This window comes from Harpia harpyja, chromosome 3 (genome assembly GCF_026419915.1).
Source record: "Harpia harpyja isolate bHarHar1 chromosome 3, bHarHar1 primary haplotype, whole genome shotgun sequence".
Classification (NCBI taxonomy): domain Eukaryota; kingdom Metazoa; phylum Chordata; class Aves; order Accipitriformes; family Accipitridae; genus Harpia; species Harpia harpyja.
Genome location: NC_068942.1, coordinates 39,596,042 through 39,620,214, shown reverse-complemented (window position 1 = coordinate 39,620,214; position 24,173 = coordinate 39,596,042). Strand labels below are relative to the sequence as shown.

General features: G+C 61.8%; 1 protein-coding gene across 2 annotated transcripts; it reads left to right on the top strand.

Moving 5' to 3' along the window:
* The first annotated feature begins 679 nt into the window (after positions 1-679).
* On the top strand, positions 680-24,170 carry MAPK8IP1 (mitogen-activated protein kinase 8 interacting protein 1). Of its 2 annotated transcripts, none has more exons than XM_052782095.1 (12): positions 680-794; positions 8,142-8,247; positions 14,400-14,633; positions 17,938-18,019; positions 18,256-19,131; positions 19,787-19,862; positions 20,312-20,484; positions 20,764-20,873; positions 21,023-21,142; positions 22,170-22,240; positions 22,585-22,683; positions 23,122-24,170. In XM_052782095.1, exons 1-12 carry the CDS (start codon positions 709-711, stop codon positions 23,192-23,194), a joined length of 2,106 nt encoding a protein of 701 aa, XP_052638055.1. In that variant the 5' UTR covers positions 680-708; the 3' UTR covers positions 23,195-24,170. The 2 variants fall into 2 exon arrangements, with proteins under 2 accessions (XP_052638055.1, XP_052638056.1); XM_052782096.1 differs by lacking the exon at positions 680-794 and adding an exon at positions 5,910-6,100.
* The last annotated feature ends 3 nt before the right edge of the window (positions 24,171-24,173 follow it).

The following is a 24,173-nucleotide window of genomic DNA, read 5'->3' as shown; positions in this document are numbered from 1 at the left end:
GGGTTTTTCCTCCCTTGTGTCTGGGGAATGTGTGTATAAGCCGCTTTTTTTAATTCCCCTTGCTGTGCTTGCAGCCCTGGCCAGCTTCAATAAGGGCAGGCTTTGTGCTGAGGCTGCCAGACCTGTTGCCAGCCGGGCGCTGCAAACCTGCCATGGGTGGGAAAGGCAGCCTGGCTTTAGCTGCTGCTCCTGCCGCCTCCAGGCGTGTCCCCGCTGGGGACGAGACCCTTCCTTGCGAGTAGCCCTATGTGTCCAGCCCCTCGCCCCGGGCTCCTGCCCGTCCCCTCTGCCAGCCGGCCCCGGGCCTGCGGTCCACCACAACCACCCCCCGCACCGGGGGGCTCCGGGGCTGCTGCCACCACCTGCGGCACATCTGCCCGGGGGGGGGGCTCTGCCTCCAGCTGCGGGTGGGGGATGTCGGTCCAGCTGTGGGCACATCTGCCCCGCCGGGGTCGGCGTTTCCCAGGGCCCGGGCGGTGCGGCTGGGGACGGGGTGCGGGGTGTCGCCTCCAGCTGTGGCCGCATCTGTCCCGCAGCTGCCGCCGGGGGCCGCGGGAAGGAACCCCCGGGGCCTCTTCTCCCCCCCCCCTCCCCGGCGGCAGGTATGTCCCTCCCCGCCGGCACCGCCAGCATCCCCCTCCCTCCATCCCTCCTTCCCTGCCTCCCTCCCTCCCGCCCGCCCTCCGCCTGCATGGAGAGAGCCACAGAATGGCGGAGCGAGAGAAAGGAGCCGCATCCCCGCCCGCCTCCTCCCCCTTCCTGGGGCTGCACCTCGCCTCGCCCCCCAATTTCAGGTACCGGCCGCCCCCCCCCACCCCGGGACCCCCGCAGGGCTGCCCCAGCCCCCCCGCTCCGGGCAATGTTCCCCATCTTCTGCAGCCCCCCCCGCCCCACACCGCCGTGCCGGGCCCCCGCCTCCTCCCTGCGCATCCATTCTGCCCCCCACCGCACCCCACACATCCCTTCTGCCCCCCACCCCGGCACCGCTGAACCCCCCCACCGCATACATCACTCCAGCCCCCCCCCCATCACTGCTCGGCCCGCCCACCCCATATGTTGCTTCAGCCCCCCCCACCCCATGTTGGCCCTCACCCCATCTACTAGTGCAGCTCCCACCTGCTTGGCCTCATGTCTCCCATCACCCCCCCCCCAGCCCCCTTACCTGTCTTCTCTCCTCTTCAAACACCTCTTCCTTACAAAAAAAAAAAGCTTCATCTCTTCCCCCCCCCCCCCCCAGGAAAGCCTTTTTCTAGCCCTTTCCTAGAAATCCCAGGTGCTCCCGCTTCCTTCCCACCCCTGTGAAACAGGAACCCCGAGTGAGATGGTGGGAGAGTGCCAGAATTGATCCTCTCGACAATACCAAGCGCTCCCATCGATTTGGGATGCGGGGGGCTGTCTCTCCTCCAAAACCCAACGGAGGCTGCTCACGGGGACTTCTGATGGCCCAGGCCAGGCCGGGGATGGCCAGGGGCTTTGGAGCCTCCGATGTCTCCCGAGGGCAGCTCTGGGACAGGGATGCGCTGGGTGGGTAAGGGAGCTCTGCTGTGGCCCGTGGGTGCGGTGCCTGGCGTCGTTCGCTTGCCATCCGGGGGAGGCTCGCTGCTTCTGGTGGCCGTGCCGTCATCAGCCATTGCTCTCTGCTTGCCTCTGGCACCCAAGGGTGCTGCAGGGGAGCTGGCTGAGAAGGGGGGATCGGTACGGGCTGCTTTGCACGGTGAGATTTTGGAGAGGGAAAGGAGGGGCTGGTCCATACTCGGGGCCGTGGCTAAGCTCGTGTCTACCTCTGGCAGGCCCCAGCCCCTGAGGCTTGGGGGCCAGCGGGTCCCTGCGAGGAAGCAGGCAGGTGCTGTCAAGCTATGGTGATGTTTTGGCAAATTACCCCTGAAGGGCTCCTCTGCTTCTGGAGCCCCTTTGCCGGGTGGCTCCGGGGCTTCGGCAGCCGCCTCCTATTGCAGCACTGCCTGCGAGAGCTGCTGGGAGCTGTTGCAACATGGCTGGGTAAACCCTGCAAATCGAGCAATTAAATGCTGCCTCTGGAAATGTCCACCATGGAGAAAGGGCTTGGCCGCTGAGCCGGGGGCCGCAGGGTGAGCTGCCAAGCAGCTCCGGGCCCGTGAGAGGGTCGAGCTTGCCACCCAGGGCTGTCCTGGATGCAGCAGCTGTCCCTTCGGCACCCTCCCGCTCCCCAGCAAACAGCGACGCCCCGGGAGGGAGAACGAGGTGCTGCTTTTTGCTGTGCCTCAGACCTTCGGAAAGGGAGCCCAGCACGCTGGCAGCCTGCCCCGGGGAAGAACCGACCTCTGTGGGGGAGGCTGTGCAGCCGGGCGGAAAGCTGGGGAGTCGAGGCAGGGGTATGAGTTCTTCCCCAGGCGTCGAGCTCGGGCGGTGAGCCTTGAGGTGGAAGGAGATGCCGGTGACGTCCCTGAGCCTGGGGCAGGCTCTGGCAGACCAAAGGCGACGTCGTGGCGGGGAGCGGCGTGCGAGAAGGGACCCCCGCTTGCGAAACGTTTGCGAGCTGTGGGTTACACGGCACAGCCTGGGTTGAGCCTGTCCCAGGTCCTGCGTCCCGGCCGCAGGGGCTCAGCGAGGGGCTGTCCCCCACAGCAGAGCTGGAGCTGGCAATGATGAGCACGGCTCAGGGTGAGGGCTCAGCCCTCGGCTGGCGGCGAGGTCCCGGGTGAGCCCTGTCCTCTGCCCCAGCTTGCTGCCTGCACGACGAGGTGTTTCAGCTTTTCTTGCCCTCTGGTACGTTCGCCTGCCCTTCCAGCTCCCCGAGTGGTAACACGCCGGCACAAGCGTTAGGTGATCGGTTGGCTTGAATTCAGAGAGGACTTGGTCCTGGCCAGCAAGTGGCCCGATGGCCTGGGGTCTGAAGCTCTGAAGAGGCCAGGGATGGTGGTTTGGCAGGTCCTCATTGCCAGTGATGGTTTGGCGCTGTCTGAGAAGAGGTGGGAGGAGAAGGATGGTGAGGTGAGCCCTCCTTTAGCCAGGAGGACCTCCAGAGGTGGCTGCTCACCACAACAAGAACAGCAGCATTTTAGGAGACAGCAATAAAAAAGTTCTTCTCATCCAGCCTCCCCTTTGTCCTTACGCCTCCCAAACCCTTGTGGTGGGGGCTGTGCCCCACTGGGGCTCCTTAGCATCTTTCTCCAGGACACCCTGTTGCAGCTCCTTGCCCTGCCAAGAAGCTTTGCCAGTGCTTCGGGCCAAGCTTTCCCGTAAGGGGCTCTCTGGGGCTGGGGGTCCTTCTGCCCAGTATAAGAGGGGCAGGGAGGGCTGGCACAACTGGGGTGCAGCCGGGTGGAGGACCTCACAGCGCTCGCCATGCTGCCTGCCCCGCTGCCCCCAGGAGTGGGGCTCTGGGGTAGCTGGGACCTGGGAGGGGGATTCAGCGAACGATCCCTTCTATCACCTTCTGGTTTCTCTAATAAAAGCAAAGAGCATCCAACTAGCTGGTGGGGCAGGAAGGCTCCTAGGGAAGGAAACCCTTAGGGAGTTATTTGCATGGGTCAGGAGAGAGGGGGAACTATCCCACTCCTCGGGGAGCCCCGTGGGAAATCACAGCCCTTTCTTGTGCTGTTGCCAGCGCCTCGGGATGGGAGGAGGTCTCGGGGGAAGGGGAGCCCTCCATCTCCTCAGGAAGTTCAAAGAAGCAGCTTCAGGCTGAGGCAAAAATCAGTCCTAGTGCTATGGGTTGGTTATGTGTCTGCCGTGCTCATCTGGAGCTGTTGGAAGAGCCTGTTTGGAGGCAATGAGCTGGGCGTCGGAATGGGGCTACCTGTCTTCTTGTGAGGGGAGACAAAAGGGCTGTCTTCTTCTGATGGAGAGAGAGAGAGGCTCCTTCTCCTCGTTTCAGATAAGAGCCTCTGTGGCTCTTGTGATGGAAGAAAAAAACCCAGGACCAGCCAAATGTAGGATAGTACTATTTTCCCCACTGATGCTGGTTACAGGAGTTCCACACAGCGCTGCCTGGGAGCAGAGTATCAGAGTAAGGCCCAGGCAGGTGGGCTTGTTGGAGCCCCCCAGCTCCATCGTGCCGTGTCGCCCTCGCCAGGTCTCTACGTGGGAAATCCCACGCAGCGGCAGCGGGCTGGGGAGGCGATGCTGTAAGTCCCCTTTTCCCTGGCAGGGGATGGAGTCGAGGAAGGCACAGCAGCCAGGCTTGATTATAAGGCTGTTATTAGGACTGTGATCAAGCTGCTCCTGCTACGGGCGGGTAACGGCTGCCTCCGCTCACGCACCCACGTGTGCTCCCTCACTCACAGTTCCCGGGTGTCCCAAGTTTATCAGTTCTCGTGCATTCAGCAGGGCTGCCAGCCTCCGGGTGCCCCTTGGCGTGTCCTTCAGGAGAGCACCTGTAACCTCTGCAGACACAGGGTTCGCCCACTCTCACAGCCGGGGAGCAACCTCCCATGTACCTGCGATGCCGTGGTGCCCACCTGCAGCAGCACGCAGGTGGCACCCGTGCCTCCGCGGCTGCTGTTGGCAAGGGAAGTTGGCCAAAATACCCGTGTAGGTCCTGCTCAGACTTTTACTGCCAATGACGGAGCTGAGAGGAGTCAGAGCTGTTTCATTTTGCTGGTATTTTTAGCCTCTTTGAGAAGCAAGAGAGAAAGGCAGGGGTGTTTCCAGCACAGGGAGTGGGGGGAAAACAGAGAGCCTTCCTTGTATCTCCTAGGAAGTCCTGGAGCATCCATGTGAGAGAAGAAAAGAGCAGGAGTAATACCAAGATAGAGATTTCTTTATTCATTGCATTAAGCGAGGAGGTTTCGAGCAGACGAGGTGCCTCCAGGCAGAGCTGATAGGGAAGATGGAGCCCTGGATACCGTTATCAGCGAGCTGAAAGACAACGAATACAGGATCACGAGTGACATTCGCCGGTGGCACGGCACTGGTGGGGCTAGAGCCAGCAACAGGTTAGTTCAGCAGGGTGCTCCAGGCCACCCGGTGGGCTGGACTCCTGCGAACATCACCCACCTTAATCTGGCCAGGGGCGAAGCCGGGTCCCAATGGGGTGAGAAGCTCACGGTCTGCGGCATGCCGGTGGGCGGCAAGCGGGTGCGAGAGGCTTGGGGGTGATGGCAGATTATCTGAGGCCATGATGCCAAAGGTTTGTCAGCAACACCTGGCAGCCCCTCCTGGGAAAGGCCCCTATTTCCTTTGGCAGCAGAAGAGGGGTGGGAGCTGGCAGAGCAGCTCACCAGGTATTTCTCTGGCCCTTAACAGGGGTTAGAGGTTGGGGAAGCTCAGGAACGGCCCTGCCTGAGGTGGGAGCGGGGTTGGGGGTTAGGTGAGGGCAGACGGGGAAGGGGCAGCGCTCCTGGCCCTGCTCTGCACCAGCTGGGCTTGCCCCTTGGCAAAGGCACTCCTCTTGCTTCCCTCCGCTTGGGGAATGCGGCCGGCTGCGACGCTGGTCCCGCTGTGCTGGAAACGCTCCAGCCTTTGCGTCGGCGAGTGGCCCCGCTCTACCTGGCGAGAAGCCGGACGAATGCTCCTGTGTCCCGCAGGAAGGGATCCCGTCCTTTTGGCGGGGCAGAGAGGGGCAGAGCCCCTCGTCCCTGGCTCGGCCAACAATGCTGCAAGGGCAGGAGGAGGAGGAGGAGGAGGCTGGGTGGCGTGGGCATCCGTGCCGGGGTAAGCAGATCCTCTGTGCCCGCTGCGGGTGCTGGGGAGCGGGTGCTGGAGAAGGACCAGGAGCCGGGCTGGCTGGCTGGCAGGCAGAGGCAGTCAGCATCCCCGGCAGAGTGCAGGGACTTGGCACTGGCTCAGCTGGGGAGGTTTTTTTTGTTTGTTTTTTTTTTTTTTTCCCCTTCAGGACAGCTGATTCCATCTATTTTTAATGAGCTTTCCCCAGGTTGCGCAGTGAGGAGACAGAGCAGCGCCGGCAGCCACAGACTGCGACGGGGCAGGCGGAGGGGCAGCAGGCGCCCGGGGCTCGGCCGTCGTCTCCCTCACTCCTCCTCGCCCCGTGCCTGGGGGTCTTTTTTGGGGTGGGAGCGTGTCCCCCAGGGAAGGGGGGGTCCTCCTCAATGCAGCCACCCTTGAAAATGGAGTCAAGCACCGAGGAGGAGAGCTGGCTGGAAGATCAGTGGGAGAAATGGTAGGGGACCGGCCGGGCCTCGGGGAGGGGGGGCTGTCCCGGGGGCTTGCGGGGGCACGAGGGGCAGCCCTTCGTCCCTGGGCACATCGCCCTTCTCCGCGAGTGACGGCCACAGGACAGGAAAAAACTTGGCACCCAGTCGAGCCTAAAGTTTTCCCGGCTTGTGCAGGGAGCTGCACGGCAGCCGGGCGCCGGAGCAGCAAAGGCGGCCGGCCGCATCCTGCCACGCACCAGCGTCTGCAGGCAGGGCCAGTGCTGGACACCTGCGCAGCATCTCCCCGTCCCTGAGAGCACGGGCAGGGCTGTCTGCCCCCACCGCGGAGTGGGGAGCGCTGGCACCCACCCCGGGTGCTTCTGCAGAGCTGGGGAGCCCCTGCCAGCCCCTCGCCAACAACGTCGTGCCTCTCGCCGGGCCCCCGCCGCGCTCCCACACCATGGCGGGTGGAGGCCCCCAGCATTAGCGGCTGATGATATCCCACCCCGGCGACCCGCGTAACCGGAGAAGAAATCGATTTGTGCTTTGAAGGCTTGTCGTGAGCCTCCTGCTTCGCGTTCTCTCCCTCCCGCGGGCAGCAGCAGCAGATGGGTGAGGTGGGGGGGGAGGATCCGGACACCCCACCCTGTGCTGAAGGCTGTGTCCCTGTCCCCCCCCACCCCGATGCATCTCATGGGGGCTGCCCCCATGGGCACAGTCGTTCCCGGCCACCTCCACTGCAGAAGACCACTACTGGTGGGGTCCTTGGAAACATGGAGGGGAGATGCTGCTTCCCCCATGGGCTTCTCCTGCTCCTTCCCCACCTCTGGGGGCAGGGACAAGGGACGTGTTACCCCTCCATGGCACTGGCTTGGTGCCACTGCCGGGGGGGGAGCCCCAAGGTGTGCAAGTGATGCTTAAAGCGAGGGTGCGAGCTCTGCAGGTCACAAAATACACTTCTCCTTCCTTCCCTGCCGGTGAGGGCCAAGCCAGAGAGGGGCAATGAGCTCGGCGTGGTACTTTCACCCAAGCATCTCCCAGCCCAAGGAGCTGGGAGCAAATGGAAACGGCGGCATGCAAAGCAGTGCCCGTGGCTGCTCCAGACGAAACTCAGGGGGCTGACTTGGTTGGCAGAGGAATTTCAAGCTGGGCTCTTTTATTTACCCCGGTGGTAATGAATAAGTGAGAGGAGCATTGCGGTACCACCACAGAGAAATGTTTTAATGCACAGAAGCCAGGAGCGTCTCGCCATCCCCCTGGGGATGCGAGCAATCACATGAGGAGCCTGCTCGTCAGCAGGTTTCCAGCCACTAAAAGGATATCTCTGTAAACTTTTTGAAGAGGTGTAATGAGCCTGTGGGGCTGACAGCCCTAAGGGACCCCTGAGGCCATGCAGACAGGCTCGGCAGCACCATCGGTCCTGAGGATGCCCGCAATCACCCCGGGGAGTGATTTTGGCGCAGAGGGAAATCACTGCCCTCTCTTACTGCAGGCACCTGGGCTGGGACATCCCTCCCAGCTGTGTCTTGGGGGCCGGTGGTGCCATGGCCGGCAGGTTTGCGGTGCTTGCAAGGTCTGTGGGTCTTGATGTGGTCACCTGTCCCAGCAGGTCCATCCTCCAGTTGTGCCTTGCCAGGACCCCCAGCCCTTCCCCTCCCTGTAACCCCGGCCTTTGCCCCGCTGGGTGTCTGTGCCCAGCTTGGACAATCCCAGAGCCTTCCTGGGATGGTGGGAGCGGAACCTCCTGGGACAGGGCTGGCTGTGCTGTCTGTCCCATACTCTCCCAACCTGCACGTCCATGCTGCTTTCAGTCAGGCAGGGGCTGGTTTGGGGCACGCTCCTCCTGCCTCCCCACAGCCACGCACCATACCAAGCCCAGCCATTTGGTGGGGACAGACCCATCACCTCTGGAAGGAGCCCCCTTCTCAGTCTTTCTTCCCAGTAAAGACTGGGAGAGCCTGTCCTGGGGCAGGCAGTGCTACTCCCTGCCCGCAGGCAGCAAGCTGCCCTGCACCCTCCTGCCCACCCCAGCGCAGTGGGTGATCGCACCATCTCCACTCCCTCCAGGCTCACCCACGACATCAGCCTCGAGGAGTTTGAGGATGAAGACCTCTCCGAGATCACCGACGAGTGTGGAATCAGCCTGCACTGCAAGGAGAGCCTGGCCACCCGGGTAAGTGCGATGGGGATGGGGACGGGGATGGGGAGGGGGACAGGGATGGGGACGGGCAGACCATGCGCCGGTGGGGCTGCTGGGACCATCAGGTCCCACGCAGGACCACCAGGTCCCCAGGCTAGTGATGCTTCCTCAAGGTGTCCATTGCCACGACGCCAATCCCCTCAGGTCGGCAGTGCCCTCTCCTCCCCACGGCACAGTGCAGACCCTTTCTGAGCCAGCCAAACCCAAGGGACAAAAAAAGCATCTTTTGAGATGCCAGTGCCTTTTGGTTCCCACTGTGCTGGAGGGGTCTGAGTTTGTTCCTCAGGGATGAGCCTAAGCATTTGGGCGTGACTGGGGGCATGCCCCCCATTTGAGCGGGATGGCCAGAGAGCCTCTGGCACCCGAGGAGCCTCCTCGGGAAGCGAGGCCACGTGCGAGGTGGCACCAAAGGTCCCGCACAGGCTGTGCCTCCTGCCCCCACGTGCATCCCTGGGTTTGGAGGTGCGGCTGGGCTGGCATGGTGAGAGCTCTGCTCTGCTCACCCGAGGCATTCCTTCTGACTTGCTAGCTGCCTCTCAGGAATTTAGGAGGCTGGAGACTTGGAGGCTGGTGAAACAGGGAGAGAGGAGGTGGCTCTGACCCCAGCAGGCGAAATAAAAATGGGAGCTGTGAAGCCTGTGCAGATGCAGACGGGTCTCCCATCCACCTTAAGCACCCCGTGCAGACCCCGACAGGGTTCACACTACTATTTGAACTGCCCAAGAAGGCCGTGGGGGCAGAAACGTGGAAATAAACTGAGAAATACATTGGATTTGGAAATATGCAGGGATTCTGCATTTTGCCAATGTGTTTCACGCTAGAGGGATGCAAATGCTGGAGTAGCAACCAAATGGTTTGAGAATCATTTTGTCCCTCAGGAGAACTATTTCCTCCACAAAACTGATAAAGACCCAGCAAGGAGGGGAAAGGCAGAAAAATTTGTTGCAGATTTAAAACTAGAAAGTGAATTTGTGGTGTTGGAAATCCCTCATTGCAGGCAGGAGGGTACAGGCAGACCTCATCCTTGGGAGGTGAAGGTGTCCTACTGTGCTCCTTGGCCTAATTTGGCATCTTCCCAGCAGAAATTCAGCTTCTCACAGAGATGGGGCTGCTGTTCCACATCTCTGCTCCAGCCATAGCCTCCTCCTGCTCCAGGATGTTATGGCCGGGGAAGGACAAGGAGAGCCTGGGCTCGGGGGCTGTGTATGCTGAAGGAAGGAAGGATAACGCTGGAGGCAAAACCAAAGTCTAACCTCATGCTGGATGTCCGTGAGGACACAGCCGCAGCAAGGGCAGGGCATCGGGAAGATCCTCCTGCCTGCAATAGGTGAGGCAGGCAGGGGCTGCGGGTGCATTGCTGGATGCTTCCCATTAGCTGTCCCAGTTCTGAGCTGCTGATGGCACCACCAGGCTCTTAGGAGAGGATTTCTTTTTTCTTTATGGAGTGCCAGCCCTTGGCTGAGGTTTGGCAGGGAGGGTAAGGAGGAGGGGAGACTTGCAGCTCAACTGCTGCAGCCCTTCCTTGAGGGTGAGGAAAAATAGACTGTTTCACCCATTTAAAACAGTTTACTGAGGGGTTTCTGGATCCCTGTGCTGCGATGCAGAGACCTGACCCTCGGTAGAGGGTTTGCTTGAGCTCCAGCAGCCAGCCCCACGCCTTCCCTGGGGATGGCTCAGAGCTGCTCTGCCCAAATGCCCGGGTGCACTACAAGTCTGCTGGAGTGGAAGGGGAATGCGACACTGCCCCTGGGAAGCAATGAGCTATTCATAAACACAGCAAAGGAAGAAGACTACCATGCTTAGAAAAAATGCCTGCTAAAAATATGTCCTAATGGTTTATACGGGACATGAAGGATTGCCCGAGGAGCAGAACCGAAAGCAGTGACAGCAACGGCAGCGAGAGGGGCTTTTCAGTCCCGAACATCGAAGGCGAGAGCCAGGGAGCTTTGTGACCCGATCGTCATCCGGAGCGAGCTTGAGGCGGCGGGGTTGCAGGATCAGCCTGATGGAAGCAGCCAGGCCCAGAGGGAGCGGCTTGGCCGGGTCTGCGTGCAGCGCGGGGGCCAGCAAATCAGTAATGACCCGCGGCCGGCATCAGCCAGCTAATTGCATCACGTGGGGATGGCTGGCTTGGCAAGTCGCTCCGACGCCGGGGCCAGGGCCAGGGGGGCCCCATGCTGACGCCCTGCCCGCAACAAACTCCCGGTGCCGGTGCCGCAGAGCGCACGTCGTACGTGGGATGGACAGCTGGCCCCGATCGCCCCCGCAGCAGCAGGCAGCTGGCAAAAGCCCGGTGACGGACAGAGGGATGCGAGGTGAGAGTGAGCTGCCGGGTCACCGGATTACACCGGAGCAGAGAGCGATGGGGAAGGGGGAAACACGGAGACATTTGCTCTGGAGAGCACGGTCAGCCATGGGGCTGGGGACATCCAACCGCTCCGAGCTTCCCAACCCAGCAGCAAGTCTCCAGAGAGATGGGCAGGCACAGTAAACCAGCGGTGAGCAGGAAAGCACCGGGAAGGAGCGAGGGGACAAACCCTGCCGGAGGGCTGGGAAAGCGGCTGCCAGATAGGGACGGCTGGTGACCTTGGCGAGGCAGGGGGTCCAGGCAGAGCCGCTCGGCGGCAAAACCCCGTGGTAGGAACGGGCAGCCGGTGCGGAGGTCAACACCCAAACAGAGGTGGGGTTTGGGGGTTTTTTTGGCCCTGGAAAAACAAAGATGACTTCATCGTGGGCTATTTTAGCAGCTTTCCAGAAATAGTGGCTTAGACACACAGAAACTGCAAGGAGGCGTAGACTGATGTTTGTGCAAGAGGGAACTATCCACCGACGAGGACCACACCTCATGGACGGGAGACCATGTACTAAGAATGAGGAATAATCCCAAGCACGGCTGAAAAAACCCTTAATTTCAGCAAGAAGTCCCAGGTGAATGAAAACCAGGAGCAAAGTGGGGGGTGGGCTGAGGAGAGGGCTCAGCGGAGGAGCAGAGCTGCCTTTAGGGCTGTTGAACGGCAGGGCAGGAGGCCAGCTGGGGGGGAGCGGGGGCCACCGGGGCGAGGAATGCCACCCCCGCCTCGCAAATGGCAGCGGTCGGGCACGTTGAGAGGGACAGTTGCAACAGAAGCACCAGGCCTTTGCTTCGGGTTTAGTCTCGGTTTGGTGGCTTGGAAATCCAGGGTGACGATCCCTGGTTTCAGCAAGATGGATCCCCGCAAACAGCCAGGCTGTGGTTAATAAAGGCTCGGTGCCTTATCTGTAGTCCAGGAGCTGCGGAAAATGGTTAATGCAAGAATGGAAAAAAGAAAAAAAAAAAAAAGCAATACTATTCTTGGAAATACCTGAGAGCACGAGAATGAGTGCCCAAAGGAAAAGAGCCAATATAGGGCTGTGCTGAGCCTTCGTGGTCTGCATGAAAAGGCCTGAACCAGCCATGAAGGTACAGATATGTGGAGAAAAAAACTAAAACACTTTGTTTTTCCAGCCTAATAAGACTGCTGGAAATGCCAGGCTTCCTCTTGATGTTCACTGTCACTGATCCAGGGTGCCGCTGGCAGCAGCCACCCCCAGAAAGCCAGCGGGACCCACTGCAAAGGGAGAAGCAGCTGCTATGAGCCGGCCAACCCGCTGATCTGGAGACCGGCGGGGAGCCGGCTGCATGAGCTGTGAGCAAAGGATACAGCAGCAAGGTGGCTGCTTACTCCAGGCGGCTTTTCAAAGGCTGTCCCATGAAGCTGCCTCTCTGATCCATCGCCAGCTGCGGCTGCACCAGGCTGGCGGCAGAGAGGCTTCTCCTGGCGCTTTGAAGCCAGGAGCAAAGCAGTCGCAGCTGGGTGGTAGGGAGAGGGGACACGGTTGTCGCCTCTGCTCGGCAAGTCCCCCTTGCTTCCCCATGCTCATAAAATGCTTTTCCTAGCTGAAGGTTTTGTCACTCCTCCTCTGACAGGGAAGGCTGCCGGGGTGGGGGAGCAGGGAAGAGCCTTCTGCCTGCTCGACCATAGAGGGTATAGACCCTCTACAGGCCATTAATAAGTACCTGCAGTGGCCGTAGTTTCCTCCTAGCTATTGAACCTGGAATGGTGCATCCCTCCTAGGGCGTGCTTTTCTTCAGAACAGGTGCTGTTTTGCTTTTCTGCATCCTTCTGGGACTTTTCCTTCTCTGTGAGTTTTCTGAGTGATTGCTACAGCTACAGGATTACGGAGGCAGCACCATTAGCAGTCTAGGTTGAACGTCACCAGCTGAGACAAATACACCTACCTTGGCTAGGTATCATCTATTTAGCTGGCATTTCCCCCCAGTTCTTTTCCTGTACCTCGATTTCCTTGTTAAAATCCGGTGCCACAGAAACACAGAACTTGTTGTAAGAAGGCTAATGTTAAAAACAAGGGAGTTGTTAAATGTTTAAAGCCTCAAGAGGACGAGTTTGGGTGGCAGTGCTCCTCCAGGTGCTCACCTGGTACCTGCCAGGGCTGCAGCAGGGACACTGGGGTGAAATGGCCCCTGTGAGAGGGTTCGTACTGTGCCTGCAGCAGACAGAGCCCTGTCTGTGCTGGCTTTAGTTGGACAGTTTAGGAGCTGGTAGCAGCGAGAGCTCTTGGGGGGGCTGCCAGAGCTGGGCCCCCACAGCAGGGGTTGTTTCGTCTCCCACAGCTCAAGGGGCATCCTCCATGCAGCCAGAGACATGGATAGCATCAGCTGCAAAAAAATGCCCTTTTCCACCTCTGCCTGCTGATGAGCTTTCCAGTCACCACAAACAGCTGATAACAGAGGGAATTCATCTCGCTAATGCCAAGTTGCAGCCTTTATTGCTGGCTGCAGCAACCTGTGCATGTGCAAGCTTTGGTTACGGCAAGGAGGGTGGCTTGGGAAGGAAACCGCTGACCTTTAAACACCTGCAGCCGCGGGGGGACATCGGTGCCCCTTTGCCCAGCAACACAGCCACGAGGAGTGCGGTGGCTCAGCGCTGGGGCCTCAGCCCCACTGGTGCGATGGGGCACCCGCTCCTCACAGCCCTCACGGGCCATGGTGGCCACCCTGCTTCAAGAGTGAAGGGTGCAAGGGGAAAGAGGGGGGCTGTCCCCAGCCAGAGCGCAGCCACCACCCGCGGGTGACTGGAGAGCTAGTGCTGGGCTACCGGCTTGTTGGGCGTCCCTTCTGCATGGCTTCAGGTCCCGATCTGTGCAAATGCAGGGTGTATGAGAAAAGGCTTGTTCAAGGTGAGGAGGCCAAGGGGGATGTAGCTGCTGTCCCCGGCTGCCTAATGGGCATTACGGAGGAGAAGGAGCCTGACTCCTCTCAGAGGTGTGTGGTGAAAATTTCAACCCCATAGAGAGAAAAAGTAGCAGTAGTGCAGCACCCAACACGGCGCTGGGTTCCCCGTCTGTGAGGCTATTTGGGTGTGATGGGTGAGGCCCCAAGTGACCAGGCAGGGCTCAGACCAAACCTCCAACCAAAATGATTGCGTGCTTGTAGGAGTCCCAGTTGCCAGGACAGGAACCCAGAAAGGGCACGGTCTGCCTCGGGAGGAAGAATCATAGGGCAGCCCAGGCTGGAAGAGACCTCAGAAGATCACCTGGTCCCACCTTTTGTGGGAAAGGGACCCTGGATGAGATTATCTAGCACCCTGCCCGGTCGCGTCTTGAAAACCTCCAGCGATGGGGACTCTACCGCGTCCCTGGGGAGGCAGTTTTGCTGAATGATTGTTCTCACCGTAAAAAAACGTCCTCGTCATGTCGAGACGAAGCCTGCCTGTGCGCGTTCGTGCCCTCGGCGGGGAATGGGATGGTTACGCGTCCCTACAGCCCCCCGCGACGGGGGCGTCCCGTCATCCGGGGGCGGCGAGCAAGCACGGCGGCTGCCCCGCGCCCTCCTGGGGTAGGCGGGGAGGGGGCGCGGGGCTTCCCGACCGCGGGAATAACATCCCTGCCCCTTTAAAGGGAAGAGACCCGACGGGTGCCCGTGCGGCTGGACCGGCGCCGGCCCCCCCCTCCCCGGGCCCCGGCCCCGGCCCCGGCCCGGCCCCGGCCCGGCCCCGGCGGGAGGAGCGGCGGCTGCCGGCCCGCCCTCTTTCCGTCCCTCCCTCCCTCCCTCCCGGTGGCCTGATCACGGCCGCTAATCCCGGCAGGGCCATGTGAGCCGGCAGGGCGGCGGGGCCCGGGCGGCGGGCGGCGGGGAGGCCAGCCGGCTGCAGGCGGAGATGCTCCAGCTCGACCTCATCGACGCGGCGGGGGACGCGCCGGCCGAGGAGCAGACGGCCCCCGAGCCGCTGCAGAAAGACCCCCCGGCCGGGACCACGGATGTCTACAGGCCGAAACGACCCACAACTCTCAACCTCTTCCCGCAGGTGCCTCGCAGCCAGGTGAGGCCGGGACCGGGGGGGGGGGGGGGTCCGGGGGAGGAGGAGGAGGGATGCTCCCACCGCCGGGGGCTTTTGTCTCGGATGGTTGAAGGGAGGGAGGGATGGCGGGGAGAGGCTCCGCTGCCTCTCCCCGCGATGCTCTGCGGGCCGGCCGCCCCCCCCACTCCCGCCCCCGGGGGTCTCTGCGGGTCCGGGGGACACCCGGGGACGTGCTCGGTCCCCGCCGGGCCGCCCCCTCGCACCGCCGAGCCCCCACAGGCCGTACCCCCCTGCCCGGGCACTGTGCTCGGTGGGGGTGGATGGGGGGGGGCTTAGGGGCCGGGTGGGTCCTGCCTCCATCCCTGCTGCTGAGGTGGGGAGGGAACAGGCCGGGATGGGGCATCAGTGCCCCTGCAGAGTCCGTGGGGCCTGGCAGAGAGCCGTGGGGCAGGGGCAAGGAAGGAAGCCCATGGGGATGGAGAGCAAACGAGGCACGGCATACGGAACGCGTGAATGAGCCGTTGTGGGATGGAGCCACCAAGCCACAGGGCTGGCGAGCCCAAGCCCGGCACCGCTGGCCAACAGCTGGCTGGGCTCCAGCTGCCCCAGGTCCGGGCAGCGCCAGCCCCAGGGCAGGACGGTGACACCGAGTGCCCCGTGCTTGGCGGCAGGGACTCGGCCACCTCCGCTCCTGAGCAGCAGCGCCCGGCAAAAGAAGCATTAATGTCGGCACCCCGTGCAAAATTTGAGAGACAGAATGGCAACGCCCAAAATGGTGGCCAGGAGGACGAGGGGGTTCCGTTGTCTTGCTGGTGCTCAAATTTTGTACGAGGTTTTGGATGGTTTTTCCCCAAGACAGCCCGCCCCACGCAGCTGTGGGGTTGCTGTCATCCCCCGGGCGGGTGGCGTTTCGGTGCCACTGAGCACCTCTGAGCGGCGGCCGGAGTCCCTTTGCCCCATCTCTCCCGTAAACTTCACAAACCCGTGCGAGATGCGCGATGCGCAGAGCTATTTTTGCCACCCTCCCGTGTTCAGCCGTGCCTTCTGCCAAGTAGGAGGATTTTCGTCGCGGTGACGTTCAGCCGAGGAGCATGAAGCGAGAGGCAGGTGTCCCCGTGGGTGACAGATGGGGAGTAGTCGGGGCTGGGTGTCACCAGCCCAGCACCAGCAGCTGATGCCAGCTCTCTGCCTGAGGCCACGGGTGGGAGGAGGAGGAGGAGGAAGGCACAGAGCCAGGATGGGTGCCCGCGGGGCAGCTGGCACCAGGGACAAAGGCAGCAGGGCTGGGGAGGCGGGGGGGAGCCCCGACGAGCATAATGGACAAGGGGACAGTGGCAGCTTTGTCCCACCCTGTGCGGGGACCCCGAGGAGCAAGTGGCACATGGCAGCCACATCCAGCTGGGGGGACAGGGGACAGCAGGGCCCCCCTCCCAGGCAGCCGGTCCCAACCAGTGTCTAGAGGTGGCAGCAGGCTTGTGGAGAGGGATTGGGAGGGGGGGCGATGTTGCATACACTGTGGGCTGGGGAGGGGGAGCTGATGGTCCCCTCACAAGGGGGATGTTGGAGGCTGTGGGGCTGCACTGGGACCTACGGGTATGGCCCAAATTGAGGACCCCTCTCGCACCGGCGGCCTCCTCGTGCTGGGCAGGGTGTGCGTGGGCAGGGCACCGTCGTCCCACCCTCTGCTCCAGCTACTTCTTGCGGGGCCAGGAGCTGGCTTGGTGAGGTCTCAGTTGCTGCTGGGCTCTCTGTGATCATCATCCCAGGCAGGTGGTCTGGAGACAGCGAGAGAGGAACATTCCCAGCTTCCCAGGCTGGGAAGAAACAGCCGCTGGGACTGGCTAAGTTCATCCTCTAAGACCTTGTGAATGCCCCTCCACCCTGGCTGGGCATTGCAGACCCCAGAGCGCCCTGGTCCTGCAGGATGGGTGGGCTCTGCTTGCTGGGTTGCTGCCTCCCGTCCCAGTCCGGGCAGCCAGTCTGGCTCGCGTGCTGGCCCCGTGGCACTCTGCACGCAGAGGCCGTCACTGCGGCAGCTCCCCTGGCCCACGTCCCGGCCTGTTATGTCCCTGGGAAAGGCAAGCGAGGACGCGCTGTTATTTGCCTTGGCACAGGAGGGGCTCGCGGAGGCTGTGCCGGGAGGTCACCGAAGCCCCGTGGCAGGGGTCTCTCCCCTCCCCGCGCAGAGGCCGCGGTTCAGCAGCATGCGACTCAGTGGACTTTCAGGGCAAAGGCTTGCTTCATGCTGGTGAGGAAGCGAAGCAAAGGTGGGGCAGCTCCTGCGCTGCTGGTAATAGCTGTAGGCTGGCGATAAGGCCGTGAGAAAATCCAGGGAGTCCCAGCGGCGCTTAGTACTTGAGCAAAAACTAATGGTGTGGAAAATGTCACTGCTGCAGCTGGGGGAGAAACAGCCAGTGCCCCGCAGGAGGGGCTGGAGGAGAGGATGGGGACCAGGGTTGGGGCTGCAGCAGGTGGGATGTCATGCCCTGCTGAGGTGGGCAGGGAGGACTTGTCCCCCTTCTGCAGGAGAGTCCTCGTTAGAGGGGACCTGGTGGCCTTTACTCCGGGGTCACACAGTGAGGCTGAGCACGCGTTCCCCTGTGCACACACGCATGTGCACACGCACAGCCGGCCACCCAGGGCAAGGCGGGCAGGGCACGGCGCCCACAGAAACTCGCCTGAGCACGGGCAGCCCAACCCTGCCTCTCCTCTCCAGCTGATCAGGATTGACGTCTGCTAGTGAACTATGTATACCTGCGTGTGCACGCGTGCATGTATAGATACGTATCCATACGTATACGTGTGTATATGTATGCCCCTATATACACCCAAAATGGATGACTCTAGTAGCAGGTGTTAGTCTGTCTGGTAGCTGGCTCCCAGCTGGGCAGCAGCGCATCCCCTGGCCCTTGGGATTTCCCCCATTTAATAACCTCGGGTGGTCTGAAGGTGGGCAGGGCCAGAGGCATGGGAGCAAAGCATGCCCGCCCAGCCTAGGCAGGCTCCAGGCAGGCTCAGCTCTTGAATTTTTGGTTCGGGACCGTCCTGCGTCCGAGTCTCCCTGGCGTGGACGAATACATCCTTCCAGGCCAGGCCGTCTGCCTCCGGGCTGGCTCTTTGCCCACGTTGCTTCGGCTGCTGCACCAGATCTCACAGCAGCGGCGTGGCGAGACGTGGGGCTGGCACGGGGAGGTCCCCTGAGCACCGCGTGCCCAGGCGAGGGGGGAACCGAGCGGGGCACTGCGGACCCGGGGAAGGACGGGTGCTGCTGCGCCACGCGCTGTTTACTGTTTGGGCTACAAGGCGGCTTTGTTGTTCTCCTCAGGACACTCTGAATAACAACTCTCTGGGGAAAAAGCACAGTTGGCAGGAGCGGGTGTCCCGGTCATCGTCCCCTCTGAAAACGGGTGAGTTCTCATGCTGTTGGCCAGGGGCAGCTCCTTGCACCCTTTCATGGCTCTCAGGAGTAAATCCCCTGCCCGGAGCCTGGGGCAAGTGGTGCTGGAGCAGGAGGCCGGGGAAAGCGTTCCCAGATGGATGCGAGGCATGTCCAGCTTGAGTCTGGTGGCATCCTCGGCCACCTTCCCCACCTGGGAGCATCCCCCTCTGCAGGGTTGTCAACGCTGCTCTCCTCCACCTCCAGGTGAGCAGACCCCTCCCCACGACCACGTTTGCCTGAGTGATGAGGTCAATCACCAAAACAGCACAACCTCCACCAAAGACCGGGGCACATCCACAGAGAGCCCGTGCCGGCACACAGCGGCCACCCAGATGGCACCCGCCTGCGTCGCCTCGTCCCGGCCACCCGAGAAGCACCAGGCCACCAGCCGACCCCCACCGCACGGCGCCAGCGTGGTGGTGGTGACGACGAGGGGCCCCGAGGCCCACCGGGACCGCATCCGCTACCAGACGGACGTGAGGCTGGAGGCCACAGAGGAGATCTACCTGACGCCTGTCCAGAAGAACTCAGACCCCCTGGAGACCGACAAGCCATTCCTGTCTCAGTCCAGTGAGAACCGCATGTCCATCAGCTCCGACATCGACACCTCTGGCTATTCGGCCCTGGCAGGGAAAACCAACCCCTCCATCAGTGAGGAGGACGAGGTGCTGGACTACATGTCCTCCCCCGACAAGATGAACCTGCCCAGGGCCTCCTGCGGTGGCGGGAGCAGTGGCTCCCGGCCAGGGTACAACCTTCAGAGAGCCTCGGTGAGTTCGGACACCAGCGCCCTCTCCTACGACTCGGTCAAGTACACGCTGGTGGTGGACGAGAACATGCAGCTGGAGCTGGTCAGCCTCAAGCAGTGCTACTCGGGCTACAGCGACGAGAGCGACTCGGCCACCGTCTACGACAACTGCGTCTCCTCGCCCTACGAGTCGGCCATCGGCGAGGAGTACGAGGAGGATGCCCTGAAGCGCGACTCGGTCTGCCTCTCTGAGGACTCCACCCCCGAGGCGGACATCCACTTCTCCAAGAAGTTCCTCAACGTCTTCATGAGCGGCCGGGCGCGCTCCTCCAGTGAGTGCTGGGTGCTGGGGTGGGGGGGGGGGAGGTGGGCTGGCAGCCGCCTGCCCGGGCAGCCCTGCCCGTCCCTGGTACGAGGCTGAGGGCACGTTCAGGGACCCCCACAGCAAGGTGGAGAGCCACCAGCCCCAGCTCTGCTTGCTGCAACCTGTGGCTCCGTCCCTGGTGGCTTTGGGGGGGCTTGGAAAAGCCTTGCGACCTGCAGGTGGGGGTGGCCGGAGGTGTTTCGGGCTGCTTTTTTGGCTAGCCCAAGGTATGGCTGCGCTGAGGGGAAGGTTGGGTGGTCTCACAGGGGGACAGCATCCCTCCTGGAGTGTCCCCCTCCTCCCTGAGCCCAGAGGAGCACCGGGGCTGGTGGCATGCCCCAGCAGGCAGGGCTTCCTGCGGTATGGCTCATCCCACGGTGCTGGTGACACCGGCTGTCACAGCCACGTGGGGTGGCACAGGGAGGTCGTGGTCCCAGCGGGGACCACCGGGCCCCAGCGTGGCAGCTCTAGCCATGCCCTTCTCCCGTGTGGCACCGCCACGGCTTTGTCTCGGTTGAGACATTCCCCAGGAGCATCAGCACCCTGTTTGGCTCGATGTCCATCCCTTGGTTGTGGTGCTGACCCCTCAGCGCTGAGATATCCCCCTCTGCCTTTGTCCCCAGGTGCCGAGTCCTTCGGGTTGTTCTCCTGCATGATCAACGGGGAGGAGCAGGAGCAGACCCACCGCGCCGTCTTTAGGTGAGCTCGCATGTCTGAGCGGTGTCCCCAGCCTCTCATGGGGCGAAGCCTGTGCTGCCCTCCCACCATGGTGGAGCCAGCCCAAACCCCAGCGTTTCCAGCTTTTGGGAAGCCCTGGGGACCAAACCACTGCCCGTAGCTCGTGTCCTGCCCAGGAGTGACATCTGCCCAGGCCGCTGCAGGGGCAAGACCTCCGAGGGTGGCCAGGACCTCTGGGGACAAGCATGGGTGGTGCCGTAGGGATACCCTTGTCTTAGGTGCCAGGTTGCTGCTGCCTTTTGAGCCTAAACCCGCTGAGATGCGTTATTCAGCATCTCGGGTCCCCATGGCTAATTACACCCCCCAGGGCACTGCCGGCGGGTTTTGCGTTACCCCCTGCCCCAGCAGTGAGCTGGTGAGAAGGCCACCAGCGCTGCTGGCCGGCCAGGTGCTAGTGCCTCCCTGCCCAGGTTTGTGCCTCGCCACGCGGATGAGCTGGAGCTGGAGGTGGACGATCCTTTGCTGGTGGAGGTGCAGGCAGAAGATTATTGGTACGAGGCCTACAACATGCGGACGGGTGACCGGGGCATTTTTCCTGCCTACTATGCTATCGAAGTTACCAAGGACCCAGACCACGTAACAGGTACCGAGCCTCTGCGCACAGCCTGCTGAGGTCCTCCGTCTTGTGTCCACCTCCTCTCCCCTCAGCAGAGCAGGGGGATGGAGGGAGGACCAAGCTGGGCACCTGGCAGGGAGCGATCGGCAGCTTCTGGTGCAATGCTGGGAGCTGGTACCTGGTGCTGCGGGAAGCCTTCCCTGGGCAGGGAAACGTGCAGGGCTGGGAATATGGAGCAGGGAGGTGGATCTCGGCCCATGTTCCCAGTCACTGGAGATGATCCCCGCCGCGTGCTCTCTCTTCCAGCTCTGGCCAAGAGCAGTGACTGGGTGGACCAGTTTCGGGTGAAGTTCCTCGGCTCGGTGCAGGTTCCCTATCACAAGGGCAACGACGTGCTGTGCGCGGCCATGCAGAAGGTAGTGTCCCACCCCATCCCCAGGAGCAGGAGCGCCTGCTGCTCCTGGGAGCAGGGCAGAGCCTCAGTGGGGAAGGAAAAGGGTGAACGAACCGCCATAACTGCTCACGAGTGTCAGAGCTTTGTCTCTCGGTCTTCCCCCCCCTCCAGATTGCCACCACGCGCCGCCTCACTGTGCACTTTAACCCACCCTCCAGCTGCGTCCTGGAGATCAGCGTGCGTGGGGTCAAGATTGCCGTGAAAGCTGATGACTCCAAGGAGCACAGCAAGGTAGTGCCCCGCTCCCCGCTCATCTCGTCCCTTCCCCGGCTCTTGCCCCTTGTGCTACAGGTCACGTTTGCGTGTGAAAATGGAGGGTCTCCACCCTACGTCCGAGGGTGTGACAAACACCATCAGCGGGGTTGTAGGCCCACCTCGGGGTCCCTCGTGCCCCACGGGCTCCCAGCTTTGGGCCGTACCCGTACAGCTGGCTGATGCCCTCGCAGCTGCCAAGCGCGTTGCTGTGCTGGGATGCTGCAAGCTGAGCCATGCCAGTAATCTGTCAGCTGCTTCTAAACCTTTCTGCTACTATTTTGAGTGGTGTCCTCCAGATCTGCCCTGTAATCTCTTTAGCTGGCTATGGCAGGCTGCTGATTAGCGTTCTGCATAAGTAGCCTAGCAAAGCACGGTGAGATGCTGGGCAGGGGCAAGCGAGGGCTTTGCAGCAAGCTGTTGGGAAACCTCCCCTACAGCTGGGGGGGTAGGAGTAGTTCATGGCTGTGGATGCTGTGGCAGGGAGCTGGGCTGGGGTTTCTACAAGTCCTGCCTGTATCTAGAGGATGCCATCAACTTGGTTGCTCTTTAAACTTGTATAAATGAGTTCTCATTTCTGGCTGGGACCCTTTGAACACCCAGGCTTGAATGACTGACTTACTTACTTAAAAGTTATCCATTCACCTTCTATCTGCTGGTATTTCTGAGAGCCTTTTTAGTGAGGGAGGGGGGCTGTGTGTGCTGGGCAAACCAGCAGCACTGATTCTAGCCTGCGTACAGCCTAATACAGGGCCTCCAGGGAAACTCTGCAGGAGCTGCTGGAGCTAGAGGCAGCTGGGGTGGGAGCCAGCAGGGCTGCCTGGAAGCGTACCCTGTGTGCAGGTGCTTGGGGCCAGCCTGAAACTGCTGCTGGTAGCAGCCCAGGAACAGGCTCCAGTTTATTTTAATGCTTAGTCCAAGCACAGATTTCCAGGGGTCAGATACCAGCTGCCCCACAGGCCTGGTGAGGAGGAAAGCTTTGACGGGTCCTCTCTCTGTCCCCCAGGTAAACAAGTGTAGCCATTTTTTCCAGCTGAAGAACATTTCCTTTTGTGGATACCATCCAAAGAACAACAAGTAAGTAGCGGGGCAGCGCGGGGCAGCTCTCAATGCCAGCGGCTTGGCACAGAGGCTTCACTGCCTTACTGGGGTCGGGAGGGGAAGGGGAGGCTTCCCAGCACCCCGGTCCTGAGGGTTCCCCTTCCCCTGTAAGCCCAGCACTGCAGTTTCATGCAAGAGCAGCCTTTGGATGGCAGTTACATCCCAGCTCTGGGCATGGACCGTGGGAGCTGGCGGTCACTGGGTTTTGTGGGGGTGCAGGTCCCAAACGCCTGTGCTCAAGGGTGGGTACACCTCAGGGATGCTGGGGTACCGGTGCCCGCTTGTCTGCCAGTCCAGTCTTGCCCACTCTCTGCCCTCAGATATTTTGGGTTCATCACCAAGCACCCTGCTGACCACAGATTTGCCTGTCACGTCTTTGTCTCGGAGGAGTCCACGAAGCCACTGGCGGAGTCTGTAGGGTGAGTCCTGGCTGAGCAGGGAGCGAGGCGCTCGCTCCCGAAGGGCAGGAGGAATGAGGCGGGCAGGCTGAATCCTGCCATCTCCCCATACGTGTGGGGCTTGGACCTGGCCCCAGGCTGGCACCTCTTCCCTCAAGTGAGAGGCTGGGAGCGAGAGCCAGGGCTGACGGGGCTACGGGCAGCATATTCCTGACAGCACTGGAACAAGTCCCAGCGCAAGGCTTTGCAGGCAGATGGCTGAAAGTCATGCACTGTGCAGGGGATCAGAAGCAGGATGGAGACCCTGCAGCTCTGATGGCAGCTCTGGGTGCTAACGCAGGAGAGGCAAGGGGCTGGGGGGGGGGTGGGAGGGTCAAACTGGCCACAAGGTAGGGAGCAAGTGCAAGAGGGGCTCTGTAAATGCCTCGTGGCTCAGCTTTGCCCGGTGCTGTGTTGCAGGAGGGCTTTTCAGCAATTCTACAAGGAGTATGTGGAGTACACGTGCCCCACGGAGGACATCTATCTGGAGTAGGGGCTGGCACAGGCACCTCCTGCACAGCCAGGGCTGCAGTCTCGCCCCTTCCCCGTGTCGTGCATGGACAAGAGCTGCTTTGAGCCTGGAGGGGGAGGGGGGGGCCCGGGGCAGGGCTCCCCAGGGCACGGAGCGCCGCCTCTTTTCATGACTCCCCTTCCTCGGGCTGGGGGGGACGGGAGGGGGGAGGGCTGGACAAATTGTGTTCATTGTACAAATACTTAGTTTATTCTATTGGAGAAGCACCCGCTGGGTGCCCTGCCTGTGAGCGGTGGAGGGGTGGGCAGCGGCGTGCTTGGGCCCTTTCCCGCTGCAGGCTGGGGTGACAGCATCTCCTCCTTGTGACCATGGCCCAGCTTCCCGTCACATCCTTCTGGGGTGACTTTTAACGCAGTGGCAGAGTCGGACTCTCGCAGTATGAAGACACAGCAGCTACAGCAAACGAGACCCACGTGCTGGCTTCTGCCTAGGAGGTGGGCTTGCCCTGGGCAGGCATTGCCTCCCTGCCAGGCCCTGGGGACAAGGCTGCTGGGCAGGGATGACGGAGGGAGCCCCAGTATCTCCTCTGCCGGGGCCAGGATGAGCTGAGACAGCTCACCCCTGCCTCTGCCCCCGTGCCTGTCCCTACCCTCTTGTATCTGTGCCCCAGGGAAAGAGAAAAATCCCCCCCAATACCTCCCTGCAGTAACTACACCTCAGGAGGGGAGCCTTTCTCTGCCCCTTCCCCCCTCTCCCCCCCCAGCTGCAGGTGGCAGAGGCAGCGGCAGAGCTGGGCCACCCCAGAGCAGTGGGGCTCAGCCCCTCTGCAGCACTGGGTGCCTGCCAGAAGTGGGGCAGGGAAGGGCTAAGCCTGCAGGGAGCCGTGCGAAGCACTGGGGAGGTAGAAGAGCTCTCCCGGTCCCTGCAGCCAGCGGTCTCTGTGCTTCAGCTGGATCTGCTGTGATGGCAACAACTATTAAATATGATGGTTCATGGAGCC